The sequence below is a fragment of the Bos mutus genome, chromosome 15, assembly GCF_027580195.1.
Source record: "Bos mutus isolate GX-2022 chromosome 15, NWIPB_WYAK_1.1, whole genome shotgun sequence".
Lineage (NCBI taxonomy): Eukaryota > Metazoa > Chordata > Mammalia > Artiodactyla > Bovidae > Bos > Bos mutus.
In genome coordinates this window covers 6,185,113-6,197,567 of record NC_091631.1, presented here as the reverse complement: position 1 = coordinate 6,197,567, position 12,455 = coordinate 6,185,113, and the positions used below count along the sequence as shown (strand labels likewise).

General features: G+C 58.7%; 2 protein-coding genes across 22 annotated transcripts in view; one reads left to right on the top strand and one right to left on the bottom strand.

Moving 5' to 3' along the window:
- Positions 1–704: 704 nt before the first annotated feature.
- On the top strand, positions 705–6,292 carry LARGE2 (LARGE xylosyl- and glucuronyltransferase 2). Its single transcript, XM_070383489.1, has 14 exons — positions 705–1,162; positions 1,257–1,612; positions 1,955–2,037; positions 2,220–2,343; positions 2,551–2,722; positions 2,849–2,953; positions 3,428–3,540; positions 3,611–3,736; positions 3,827–3,982; positions 4,134–4,294; positions 4,693–4,971; positions 5,209–5,358; positions 5,459–5,654; positions 6,083–6,292. Exons 2-14 carry the CDS (start codon positions 1,307–1,309, stop codon positions 6,290–6,292), a joined length of 2,181 nt encoding a protein of 726 aa, XP_070239590.1. The 5' UTR covers positions 705–1,162; positions 1,257–1,306.
- A 3,565-nt stretch (positions 6,293–9,857) lies between these two features.
- Positions 9,858–12,455, bottom strand: part of PHF21A (PHD finger protein 21A) — a 189,544-nt gene continuing 186,946 nt past the window's right edge. For all 21 annotated transcript variants that reach the window (XM_070383476.1, XM_070383475.1, XM_070383481.1 and 18 more), the window contains one exon: positions 9,858–11,556. In XM_070383476.1, the coding sequence (XP_070239577.1) occupies positions 11,290–11,556 (267 nt within the window). In that variant the 3' untranslated portion in view covers positions 9,858–11,289. The remainder of the gene's footprint in view (positions 11,557–12,455) is intronic.

Below are 12,455 nucleotides of genomic sequence, written 5' to 3'. Positions count from 1 at the left end.
ATACTCACAGGCCCTGGTTGGGTGCTAGAGGCCCAGTCCGATGAGCAGCTACCCTGTAGGGGAGACACAAGCTATAAACAAGTCAGTGAGGTTTCCTTGCAAGAAGAACTAGGAAAACAACAAATCAAGGAATGTGGAAGGAGAGGCCTACCTTGTGAGAATCTGATAGAATCCAGGAGCAGGAACCTCAAGGGCAGGTGGTGGGACAGGAAGCCCTTAAGGAGGAACGGCACTCTGCAGGGTAGAGCCTCAGGAGGGTTTCTAACTGGTCACTTCAGCTCTGCAGGGAGAACCCAGCTGGTGTCACAGGACTGACTGAGGGTTGATTGCTGCAAGGCAGGGGAACCTCAGCACAGGGCCTAGAGCAGAGGACAGGCACTCCGGCTCCATCAACGGTGATGGGTTGTTCCCCAATCCCTCCAGGGCAGAAGACAGAGAGAGATCCAGGCTGGGGGATGGGGGCCCGGCACAACCACGACTGTCTAGGCAAGGGCTGGGGATTCCCGGCTCTGCCGAGGAGGCCCCTGGCCAGCTCCTGGGCAGGAGGGGACCTTCACAAGGCGGTTTCTGCCGCCAGGCCACCTGCACTGAGTGGGGGTGGAGCAGACCGGGCGGAAAGCTGGGACTCCAGGTGCTCCGCGGCTCCTGGGCGGGTCTTGGCCGCCGGCCCCGCCTCCGCCCCCAGAGCAGGTGTCCGGACCCCCCCCCTCCAACCCCCACCCCGCTAGGCCCTTCCAGCCCAGTTCCCTTTCCCTTATTCTGGCTATTCCTTAGATCCTGGGCCTGGGGACCCTGCCCCTCCCGCAGGGGAAGGTTCACGGGGCAGGGAAGAGGGGGATGGGCTCAAAGCAGGTAGTTTTGGACTGGTCCTTCACGGGTGGCTGCCCCCGAGCCCTCTGGCCACCCTGAGGGTTCCCGCATTTCCTTCCCCAGTGTTGGGGCTCCTGGTAGCGGGGCGGGGCAGCCCTCCCCTCCTCCTCCCCCTGGGGGGGGTCTCCCCGCCCCTTAGGACTCAGCCAAGCGGAGGTGAAACCTGAACCCAGGTTGGGGGCGGGGCTGGCTCCTGCTTGGACGGGGCTGGCCTGCCCTCCACCTCCCCTTTCCCTGCACCCCAGCCAGCTTCTGAGAGAGTAAGGTTGGGGACCCCACGCCCCTGGAGTAGGTGAGGTGGCGACTCAACGGCGGGAGAGAAGACCGGGTGGCCGTCGGGCCCCGCCGCCCAGGGCTGACCTCGCCTCTCACTCCCTGGTCCACAGGGCCCGCGATGGAGCCCACAGCTCGGGGTCGTGCCCCGCCGTGAGGACCCATGCTGCTCCGAGGGCGCCCCCGGACGCTGGGGGCCGCAGCGTTGCTGCTGCTGCTGCTGATCGGCTTCTTCCTGTTCGGCGGGGACCCAGACTGTGAGCTCGGCGGCGAGCGGGAGGCGAGGCGGGGTGGGGGTGGCGGGGGTGACCCGAGATCCGTACCCGGCTCACCAACGCCACGTGTACCTCCAGACGGGCGGCCGCGGTCTCAGGGGGCCGCTACCTTCGATGGAGACCCACCGGCAGACCCCAGGGGCCACAACCGCTCGGACTGCATCCCGCCGCCGCCGCTGCCGCCCAAGTGCGAGGTAGGTAGGTGCGCACGGCCCCTGGCGGCGGGAATACCAGGGTCCCCCCCCGCCCCGCGCCCCTAAGCCCAGGGACCTGGACACCTGTGGGAATCCCAACACCTGCAGTCGGCTCTGACACTGACCGGCCAGCGGGGGGCGCCCCGGGTTCACACCTGCCCTTCTCCTGGCCCTGGCCTCCCTGTTTGGGAAATGAGGGGGTGTACCCTGGCTCCGTGGAGCCCCCTCGCCACACTCCGGCCTAGCTCCGATGCCAGATGGGGCTCTACTGCCCTAGGCCGGGTCAACCCAACCCCAGGTCCTTCCCGTCTGGAGCCCGCCAACCTGCTGTCCCCTCCCCAGCTCTTGCAGGTGGCCATCGTCTGTGCGGGACATAACTCCAGCAGAGATGTCATCACCCTGGTGAAATCCCTGCTGTTCTACAGGTACAGCCAGGAGTGTCCCTTTCCTCCCTGGAAGGAGGCTGTAAGAATACCCTGAGCTGGGCAGGGAGAAGCTCGTGATAGCAATCAGTGATTCCACTTCTGAGCCCGTCGGGCGGGGCTCTCGTCCTTCTGGGTAGTTCCTTCTGGGGCCCATCAGCTTTCCTCCCGTGTCCTTCCTCAAGGAAAAACCCACTGCACCTTCACCTGGTAACCGATGCTGTGGCCAGGAACATCCTGGAGACGCTCTTTCACACATGGATGGTGCCTGCTGTCCAGATCAGCTTCTACAACGCTGACGAGCTCAAGGCAGGAGCCCCAGCCTTTCTGCCCCCTCATTCCTCCCAGGGTTTTGGGTATCAGTGGGAGGGCAGGTTAGAGCTGCATGGGACCCCCAGTCCCATCACATCTACTGAAGCGCCAATCCTTCACCCACCTGGGTACGTCATCCGGAGTATGTTCCGACACTGGTAAGCCCTTCTCTTGCGGGCTCATGCCCTGTGCTTCCACCCACAGCCCCAGGTCTCCTGGATCCCTAACAAGCACTACTCTGGCCTCTATGGGCTAATGAAGCTAGTGCTGCCCAGTGCCCTGCCCCCCGACCTGGCCCGTGTCATTGTCCTGGACACAGATGTCACCTTTGCCTCCAACATTGCAGAACTTTGGGCACTCTTTGCTCACTTTTCTGGTGAGAGGTCTGGGACCCCACCCCAGTCAGCCCCCTTCCCTGGCCCATCCAGGCCTCCCTGTGGCCTAGCCCTGAGCTGAGGTCCAGTGGCAGCCTCAGATAGCTCTGTCATGCCCTCCCTCCCAGACAAGCAAGCGATTGGTCTCGTGGAAAACCAAAGCGATTGGTACCTCGGCAACCTCTGGAGGAACCACAGGCCCTGGCCTGCCTTGGGCCGGGGATTTAACACAGGTGGGGACAGTATTGAGGGGGGGCAGGAGGGCAGCCACTGGTCCTTGGGCCCCTGGGGCTGGTTAGAGCATAGAATGCTTGGGAGGCCCCCAAGAACCGTTCTGTAGAAAGAACACTGGGAGAAGAGCCAGAAATCACAGTTCTAACCTGGGCTGATGATGCTGGATGACTTTGGCCAAGTCACTTGATTCCACTGAGCCTCAGTTTTCTCATCCATTAAATGGGGGTGATTTTCCCAGCCCTGGGACCACTGAATCTGAGAAGACGGTTGTGGGGGTGCTTTGTAAACTCTGCTTTGCCTCCCCTTCACCCCGAAGAGGGTTAATTGTGGACCCAGCGAGTCCACACTCACGTCTGAGCGGTCAGAAAATATTAACACGGCACAAAAACAAGCATTCGGAAGACACCTTCAGGAGCCTTGGCCCCAGGAGCTGGTCATCCCAGGTGGGCATGACAGCCTCTCCCCCCGAGCAGGTGTGATACTCCTACGGCTGGACCGGCTTCGGCAGGCTGGCTGGGAGCACATGTGGAAGCTGACGGCCACGCGGGAGCTGCTCACCCTGCCTGCCACCTCGTTGGCCGACCAGGTCTGGGGGCACTGGAGGGCGGTGGGGGCGGGCTCTGGGCCGAGGTGTGACGGCATCGGTCTCTGCCCAGGACATCTTCAACGCCGTCATCAAGGAGCACCCATGGCTGGTGCAGCCCCTGCCCTGCATGTGGAACGTGCAGCTGTCAGACCACACACTGGCTGAGCGCTGCTACTCGGAGGCGTCTGACCTCAAGGTGAGCCCGGCGAGGGGCGCTGAGCAGTGGCGATGGGCTCCCGTCCCCCCTCACCCCCCCGGCCCCTTTCCATGCCCTCCCTGATCCCAGGTGATCCACTGGAACTCACCAAAGAAGCTTCGTGTGAAGAACAAGCATGTGGAATCCTTCCGCAACCTCTACCTGACTTTCCTGGAGTACGACGGCAACCTGCTGCGGAGAGAGCTCTTTGGGTGCCCCTGCCCGCCCCCTCCTGGGGCCGAGCAGGTGAGAGGGAGCCACCTTCCCTTCCCTTCCCTTCCCTTCCGTCGGGGAGGCTCTGCCCCACCCACCCCCTGCTCCGGTGGGACCTGGGCTTGTCTAGGGCTTGTCCGCCTGCCCCACCCAGCCCGCCCTCCTCTCCCCGATGACCCTCCAGCTGCAGCAGGCCCTGGCACAACTGGAGGAGCAGGACGCCTGCTTTGAGTTCCGGCAGCAGCAGCTCACTGTGCACCGCGTGCACATCACCTTTCTGCCCCACAAGCCGCCACCCCCCCAGCCCCACGACGTCACCCTGGTGGCCCAGCTCTCCATGGAGCGGTGAGGGAGCCGAGGGCAGCCCCAGGGCACACGGTGCGCAGTCTGGGAGTTTCGAGAGGAGGGTTCCACTTGGTGGAAGGGAGAGCTCTTACTTCCTGATGCTGGAGACACCGGAGAGACGGTAGAAGGAGCTCGGGCGGTGGGGACCACCCAGATGTCGGGAAACTGCCCTCTGTAGCTGTGGAACCATGGGCAAGGCTTAATATCTCTGGCCCTCAGTTTTCTCATCTGTCAAATGAGAAAGTACCCACCTTGTGGGGTAGCTGTAGAGATGAAATAAGCACAGTTCGAAAAGTGCTTGGAAGGGGCTCAGCAAGCCACTGGAGGGGGCTGTCCGTGGCTGCGAGTATGGGAGGCAGCCCAGTCCTCCCCTGGGCTGACCACCTCCCTACCCCCAGGCTGCAGATGCTGGAAGCCCTGTGCAGGCACTGGCCGGGCCCCATGAGCCTGGCCTTGTACCTGACAGACGCAGAGGCCCAGCAGTTCCTGCGTTTCGTGGAGACCTCGGCGGTGCTCTCTGCCCGGCAGGACGTGGCCTACCACGTGGTGTACCGGGAGGGCTCCCTCTACCCCATCAACCAGCTCCGCAACGTGGCCCTGGCCCAGGCCCTCACGCCCTACGTTTTCCTCAGCGACATCGACTTCCTGCCCGCCTACTCCCTCTACGACTACCTCAGGTGGGCCGGGCTCGGGGAGAGCCACAGCACACAGGTGGGTGTGGACAGGGTCGGGGGCACCCGTGGGCCCTGGCGGGGGCATCCCTGCTCCTTCCTGGACCCCAGTGTCCACGCTTCAGGGTGCGCTGGCCCCAGAAGCTGGGCCCTACGTCCAACAAAAAGAGAACCCCTGGGCCCAGCGCTGGAGGCAGAGCCCCACCCCAGTTCTCTCCGGTTCACGGGGTGCTCCCTCCTCAGGGCCTCCATCGAGCAGCTGGAGCTGGACGGCAGGCGGAAGGCAGCCCTGGTGGTGCCTGCGTTCGAGACCCTGCACTACCGCTTCAGCTTCCCCAGTTCCAAAGCCGAACTGCTGACCTTGCTGGACGCTGGCTCTCTCTATACTTTCAGGTGAGAGAGGCCATGGCCTACCCCTCCCAGCACTGCGGTTCCCCACACCCACCCCCATCAGTCTCAGACTGGCTCCCTGTCCTACCCTGCCCCTCTATAGGTACCATGAGTGGCCCCAGGGCCATGCACCCACAGACTACGCCCGCTGGCGCGAGGCTCAGGCCCCGTACCGTGTGCAGTGGGCAGCGGACTATGAGCCCTACGTGGTGGTGCCGCGTGACTGTCCCCGCTATGATCCCCGCTTCGTGGGCTTTGGCTGGAACAAGGTGGCCCACATCATAGAGCTGGATGCACAGGTAAGGGTGCCCTGCTGTCTCCAGCCTTGATCTGAGAATACCTCTAGGCCCAGCGAGGGCTGCCCCGGGTGGCTCAGGGGTAAAGAAACCCACCTGCCAATGCAGGAGACACAGGTCGGATCCCTGAGTCGGGAAGATTTCCCCGAGAGCAGGAAAGGGCAAACCACTCCAGTGTTATTGCCTGGGAAATCCTATGGACAGAAGAGCCCGGCAGGCTCACCTGTGGGTTCACAAAGAGTCAGACGTGACTTAGCGACTAAACAGCAGGCCCAAGGGGCTCACTATACGGTGGCACACCGTACCGTGAAGGGCCCTCTGTAGAACTCAAGTCTCTGACTTTGGATGAATCTGCTCCCCCCGCCCCAGAGCTGTCACCCTCCCCCAGCCTACACAGTGACTATCCCCCCGCCCTCTCCCGCGCCCCCCAGGAATACGAGCTCCTGGTGCTGCCTGAGGCCTTCACCATCCACCTGCCGCATGCCCCAAGCCTTGACATCACCCGCTTCCGCTCCAACCCCACCTATCGTGACTGTGTCCGGGCCCTCAAGGACGAGTTCCACCAGGATTTGTCCCGCCACTACGGGGCTGCTGCCCTCAAATACCTCACTGCCCTGCAGCAGCCCCGAGGCCCCGCCTGACCTCACACACACTCCCTGCCGCCACCCCACCCTCCTGCTATTTAAATTATTTAAGGTCTCTGGGGAGGGGCTGTTGGGGGCATCTGTTGGGTGAGGCCTGGGGCCTCCGTCTGCTGCTGCTATTCAGGTGGGTGTAGCGTTCCTCGGCCCCAGCGGGTTTGGGGCTGGTTCCTACATCCTCTCACCCGTAACACCCTTTTCGTTAAGTTTTAACAGCTCCTTTTCACGTTCCTCTTGGCTTGGGGCATAAGCCAGTCAGAAAGGCTGGGGAGGTGCTGGATCTGGCGGGAGCCCAGCAGTGGGGGCCCCCCCCGCCCCCAGAGGCTGGGGCTGGAGTGCCTGTGTCCCATCCACCCTCCCCTGCCGCAAACCCAACACCATGAGCCTGAGAGACTTTATTTGGCTTTATTTAGTAAAATGTTAAAATAAATAAATACAAATTGATCAGCTGCTCTGTATCCCTCCCCACCCCCTCAAAACAAAACTCAAACAAACAAAAACAAAAACTTTGAAGCACAAAACTCCAAATACAAGTTCTACCAAGACTGAAATCACAAAGGGCTTGGACAAGAGACAGGTTGGGAGCTGGCTGGCACTTTTCTGCTCAGAGCTCACTGACCTCCGGCGGTCCTGCCTGACTGCAGCGTACCCTGGGCTGAGGACCCAGCAATGCCAGAGAGAGGGGCAGGGGCCAGAGGCTGCGGTGGGGCTGGTGGAGTCCTCAGGGAACGAGAGCCTTTGCGAGCGGAGAGTGAAGAGACGTTGTGAGCCCTGTTCTTCCTTTACAGGGGCTATTTTCAGGAGCTCCACTTGGGCTCTCCAAACAGGGAGACTCTCGGCTTCTTCCCCTGTGCTCTGGTGGGAGGGTCGCCCTTCGCCTCCCAGAAAGGAGGTGACACTGGGGACGGCTGTAAGTTGGAGAGAGTGGGTCTCCTGTTTCCTGCCAAGGGTGCCCAGCTGAGGGGTGGGGTGAGGTCCACGGTCTTCCTTTCTACATAGAGCAAGGTCACCTCCATCCAACAAAAGCCACCCAATCTGGAGAGCCCAGAGACTAGAAGATGTACCTGGGCCCCCATTCTTCCTCCTACCAAAAAGCCTTCTTCCCCTGGGGTAGAAGTCTCCTAAATTAAGCCCTTTGGATAAATGAGAAAGACTAAACCCTAAAAGGGAATGTAGGGAGGAAACCATCATGAGTGTGCTGTGTGGGTCGTGGTTCGGGCTGAGAGCCCAAGAGGGCTCTGCTGGCCCCAGGAGTAGGTGGCAGAGATGGCTGGAGAGGTGACTGCACACGCAGAGACTGCAATGAGCCGGAAACGCGGCGCCCTCACGGGAGAGGCGCGGGGCAAGGAGCCGCGCCCCACTCACACGCCCTTTTGAGCCTGAGCAAGAAGCCACAGGGACACTGGGCGCTGGGTGCGAGCCGGAGGCCACCATGGCCAGGGTACAGGCCCCACACAGGGTAAGGCCCATGAGGGGCTGTCTCGAGGGGGGCCTCCCTGTCAGGCATGACCAGCAGGCTTGCCCCAAAAGGGCCCAGTAAGGAAGGATGAGCTCAGCAGAGGTGAGACAAGACCCAGCAGGCTCTGAAAGAAAAAGGGAGCTGCAGGCCACACTGGCAAGAACGTGAGCAGGGAAGATGACAGCAACATGACTTCACTGCCTCCAGGGCACGTCACCTTGGCCACGGGACTGACAAGAGGCCCCTTGATCCAGCCCAAGCGGGCAGCTGGACCAGTCCCAGCCCCCGACCAGCGCTCCCCGGCCTCTGAAGCGGCTGCAAGCTGGCTGCCCTCAGAAGCGTCTGTCAGTGGAGGAAAAGCAGCAGAGAGGAAGAGGGAGGTGGGGCGGTCATGAAGGTGTGTCTCAGGTGGTCACAGGGACCCTCGAGTCTGGAGGGACAGGGAGTCTCTTCTCTTGGCAGGACAGTGGAGGAGGAGGACACTGGTGACTAGGGCCTTTTCTCTGCAGTGAGGGGTGTTTGAGAATTTGAATCCAGAATGCAGGTTTGGGGGCAGGGCTGCAGTTTTCCACTCCGTCATCCTAGGTGACTAGCACAACAGCTTACATCTGAACTTGAGAGGAATCCGTACCCCAACCCTTGGCAAGGTCAGAGTGTGAATACTCAGAGCAGCCTGCAAAATCCTGGTCAGTTAGTTCCTAGCCCAGCCACCCACCCCTGAGAATCCCCAGTGGCTCCTTCCTGAGCAAAGGCCTCTTCTTTCAAGAAGACAGGTATTAAGCGGCCACCTCCTGTTTCTGGGCCCAGACAAGTCTGATGGGAGGGCTCCAAGACAGGGCACACAGCCCACCTCTGGGCTCTGAAGCTCCGCCAACCATTCCTCCAACTAGTCCAGGCATCTCCCAAAGCTCCCTGACTAGACATAGCACCTTGGTTTTTGCACGAGCAAAGGGAGCGCCTTTCTTTCCCCCTCAGGCAACCTTGCAGCCAGACCCTGACTCTCAAGAGGCCGATGCAGCCCCCTCGTCATCCCCTCTTCTAACAAACATCCCAGGAAGAGAGACAGAAACTGTTGGTAGCGAAGAGACACGTTTTATGTGAAAAGGACTGCTCTGTGGCAGTCGCCTTCAGGGTCCATCTGTCTCTCCCGGCTTCACTAGGTGAGGGAGAGATGACTGGTCCCTTCTGCCCCCTCCTAGACTCTGGCCCTTACTGGACACAGGTTGGGCTTGGGGGAGATGCTCTGGGAGTGCCCGGGCACAGAGTCTCTGCTTCTCTCCTGAGGCCAGATGTGTGCCATGGGCAAAGGTCTCCAGCAGGAGGGCACACGTGACAAAAACTTATTTCCCACAAGGCAAAAATGATAAAAATGGTCCAAGCCTTTCAGAACCCTGGTTTTCTCAAGAAGGCGACAGGCCAAGCCAAGGCAAGCACAGCATTCTAGCCAAAGGTCACCCAGGAAGCTTGTGGGTGAGCAAAGTGGGGTAAGACTACCATCTCCAGTGCCTGGAGCCAGCAGGCAGAGAAAGTGGCTGGAGATGCAGACCTCTCTTCAAAGGTGTGATGACACGAAGGCCGCCCAGGGACTCCCTCGTCTCAGAGAGACCCTGTCCCCTCAAGACATCTCACTCCCGTGTCCTCTCTAAGCACCAAGGGCTGATGCAGCCAGCCTGCTCCCTGCACCCTTCAAAGCCAGGGTGTGTGGGCACCAATGAGCTTCACTGGCCACTTCCTTCAAAGCTGTCCCCCAGGCACTCGAAATGCTGGTGGCTGAAAGACCAAGAGCAGCACCAAAGGAAGGGATCTTATTTAGGCACCAGCCTTTTGCTCCAGCAAAACCCGAGGAGACAAGGAGCAGGACCCTGACACCATCCGCGCTCCATGTGGGCTCCAGAAACAGGAGCCCCACTCCCTGCACCAAGCAGGGATGACAGTCTTTCCCGAGGAGGGGAGGATGGTGGGAGAGCGCTGCCCCTGCCTGTCAGGGCTGCAGCCTTCTGGAGGACAGAAATCACGGAGACTAGCCCACCAGTCTTGAGACACGAACACAGCAAAATGTCATCATGATCAGCAGGTTCTGTGCTAAAAAATTATAACTACACAGCATTTTCTCCAGTTCTGACACCTTTTTAATAGAAATCACTGTTTTTAGGAAACAAATAGCACTTTTGTAATTTTTTTTTTTACAATGTTTCTTACCTTGATCTTAATTTAAGTAACACTAGGAAGACCTCAATATCTTTTATTTTCCTTTTTAATTAAAAAAAAAATTGTTGTTGTTGTTGTTTTTCCCCAGATACAAAGATTTTTGCCCTTGCATAAAAAAACAGTGCCCCAAACGATGACACAAGGACTGACACAGACTCACTGGACCTCACTGACACTACGGCTCCTATTCTACCATGCAAGGTCTCGACTACCCTTAATTGGACTGTCAGCCTGAAAAACAGCTTTTCTATTCCTTATTTTAGTTTTTGTTACCAAAAATGTAAAATAAACAACAAAATAAAACTTTTTTTTTAAAGAAAAATGGAATAAAAACAAAAATTAAAAAAAAAAAAAAAAGAGTAAAGAAACATCTCCATTCGATTCACACACACCTGGGTCGCGTGCTGCTTCGCTCAGGATCTTCTCTTCTTATAAATATAGAAAAGGGATGGAGCTTGTTTTCAAGTAAAATCACTGATCCACCGTTTTTCCTTCCTCGACACACACACACACCCTTCTTCCCTGCCCCGGGCAAGGGCCACCTGAGGCCTGGTTCTGCTTGTTCTTGGAGAGGGAAGGTAACCGGCTCACCCATGGGGATGGCACCAATTTGCCAAAGCAGGGAAGGAAGCTGGGGAATGTGGGGGCGCCCACGGTCGGGGAGTGGGGTGCTCTGGAGAAGAACCGGGTGGCTGGTTCTTGGTGTCCGTCTCTCCGGGCACGGTGCCCTCTCCAGACACTATGAAATACTGCTTATTCGGTACACTGTTCCCACCCCGGCTACCCCCTCCCCACCCCCACCCCTCCTCTGGGCACTGGGGTTGGTGAAATCTCCCCTTCCTCTTTTTGGTTTTATAGTAGTGAGAGTTTAGAAATAGAAAGCCCACGCACTCTTTGGACTTGTCTCTCCACCCAGACAGACGGCTCGGCAGACAAGGGTCTGAAACCTGCTCTCCCTCCGCCCGGCCCTGCTTCCCCCCCGACCAAACAAAAACACACCCATCGTGGCTGTGGAGGCTGCTGCAGGCACACACTGGTGTATAATAGAGAGAGTAAATATATTATTTCACTTGGCATGGTGCTGGCAAAGAACCTCCAGCTGGCACTATTTCATGTAACATGGTCCAATCTTTGCATGTACACACAGAATAAGAAGGATCAATTGGCAAACTCTGGTGCCACCTGGCACAAGCATCTTCTCTCTCTCTGGAACCAAAGAACCAAAAGAATTCTGTACTTTCCAGAAGAAATCCGCTTGGCTTTGCTAGAGTCTTCAGTGTTTTGCTCTCCTTGCCGCCGGGATCTTGTGGCTTATCCTAGCGGGGCTCTGTTATTTAGTCTCTTCCCCCGGGTTACAGTTCGCTGTGCAGCTCTGGGAGGAGGAGGAGGGCGGGGAGGGGGCCGGCGTGGAGGTGCTGGCGTTGGCAGGGGGTGTGCAGTCCGGGCCGTTGGAGAGGGCCCCCACAGTGGCCTCAGAGTCTACAGGTTTGGAGAGGTCGATGCCATGGATGAGGCGGATCAGCTGTTTTACCTTCTCCAGGGAGCTGTGCATCTCCTTCTGCCGGGCCAGGATGGTGTTCTTCATTTCCATGCATTTCTGCAGCCAATGAGAAGGGCAGTGGCACTGAGCCTCCAGCTGTCCTGACAGGCCCGGCAGCCCTCTCCAGACACAAGAATCCCCGTGGGCTAGGGTGCAGCCCTACACCTTGCTCTGCTCCACCTCGAGCGGGCGCTGCTACCCAAGGGAAGGAGGAGGCCCGAGAGGCAACAGAGAGGCAGCGAGTGAGCGGCTTCAAAGCCCACTACTCGAAACTAGGACTTACAGCCAAACATGAATCACCGCTATAATACTGTAAAATGAAAGGCATTAAAGAAAAAGGCTCTCACAGCTGAGCTGAAGCTGCTTTCAGCAGGTCTGGGTACGCTTCTACCTTGCTAATATGCTGATATGCTCCGGACTGGGCTGAGCTTTCCAGGATAGACACAAGCCAGTGGTATCTGGATTCAGTTTAAGGGCCTACTGAAGACCACTGGGACAGTAGGAGTTCAGAGGCAGGGCCCTAAGGCGGGATGTTCACTGATATTTAGGAGAGTCAAAGACTGCAGCCAAGAGAAGGCCTTCTGCTCGGTCATGGACAGGTAGCTTTTTGCTGTGTTGTATGAGGGCAGGAGGAGAAGGGGACGACAGAGGATGAGATGGCTGGATGGCATCACTGACTCGATGGACATGGGTTTGGGTGAACTCCGGGAGTTGGTGATGGACAGGGAGGCCTGGCGTGCTGCGGTTCATGGGGTCGCAAAGAGTCGGATACGACTGAGCGACTGAACTGAACTGAACTGATGAGGCCTCCCACACCTGCTGGCTTCTGTTCTAGGCAGGGAAGGTGATGTGAAACCTGCCAGCCACAATGGGCAGTACAATGAAGAAGGACAGCAAGACTGCCACCTGGCGTCCATGAGGGCTGGGGCCACATCACTGCAACAAGGGGACCTGCT

Excerpts from the sequence above, each read along its gene's own strand:
- LARGE2 (XM_070383489.1), top strand. The coding sequence starts at position 1,307 with ATGCTGCTCCGAGGGCGCCCCCGGACGCTGGGGGCCGCAGCGTTGCTG. Across the intron at positions 2,723-2,848 it reads ACTCTTTGCTCACTTTTCTG|ACAAGCAAGCGATTGGTCTC; the intron begins GTGAGAGGTCTG and ends CCTCCCTCCCAG. Across the intron at positions 2,954-3,427 it reads GGGCCGGGGATTTAACACAG|GTGTGATACTCCTACGGCTG; the intron begins GTGGGGACAGTA and ends CCCCCCGAGCAG.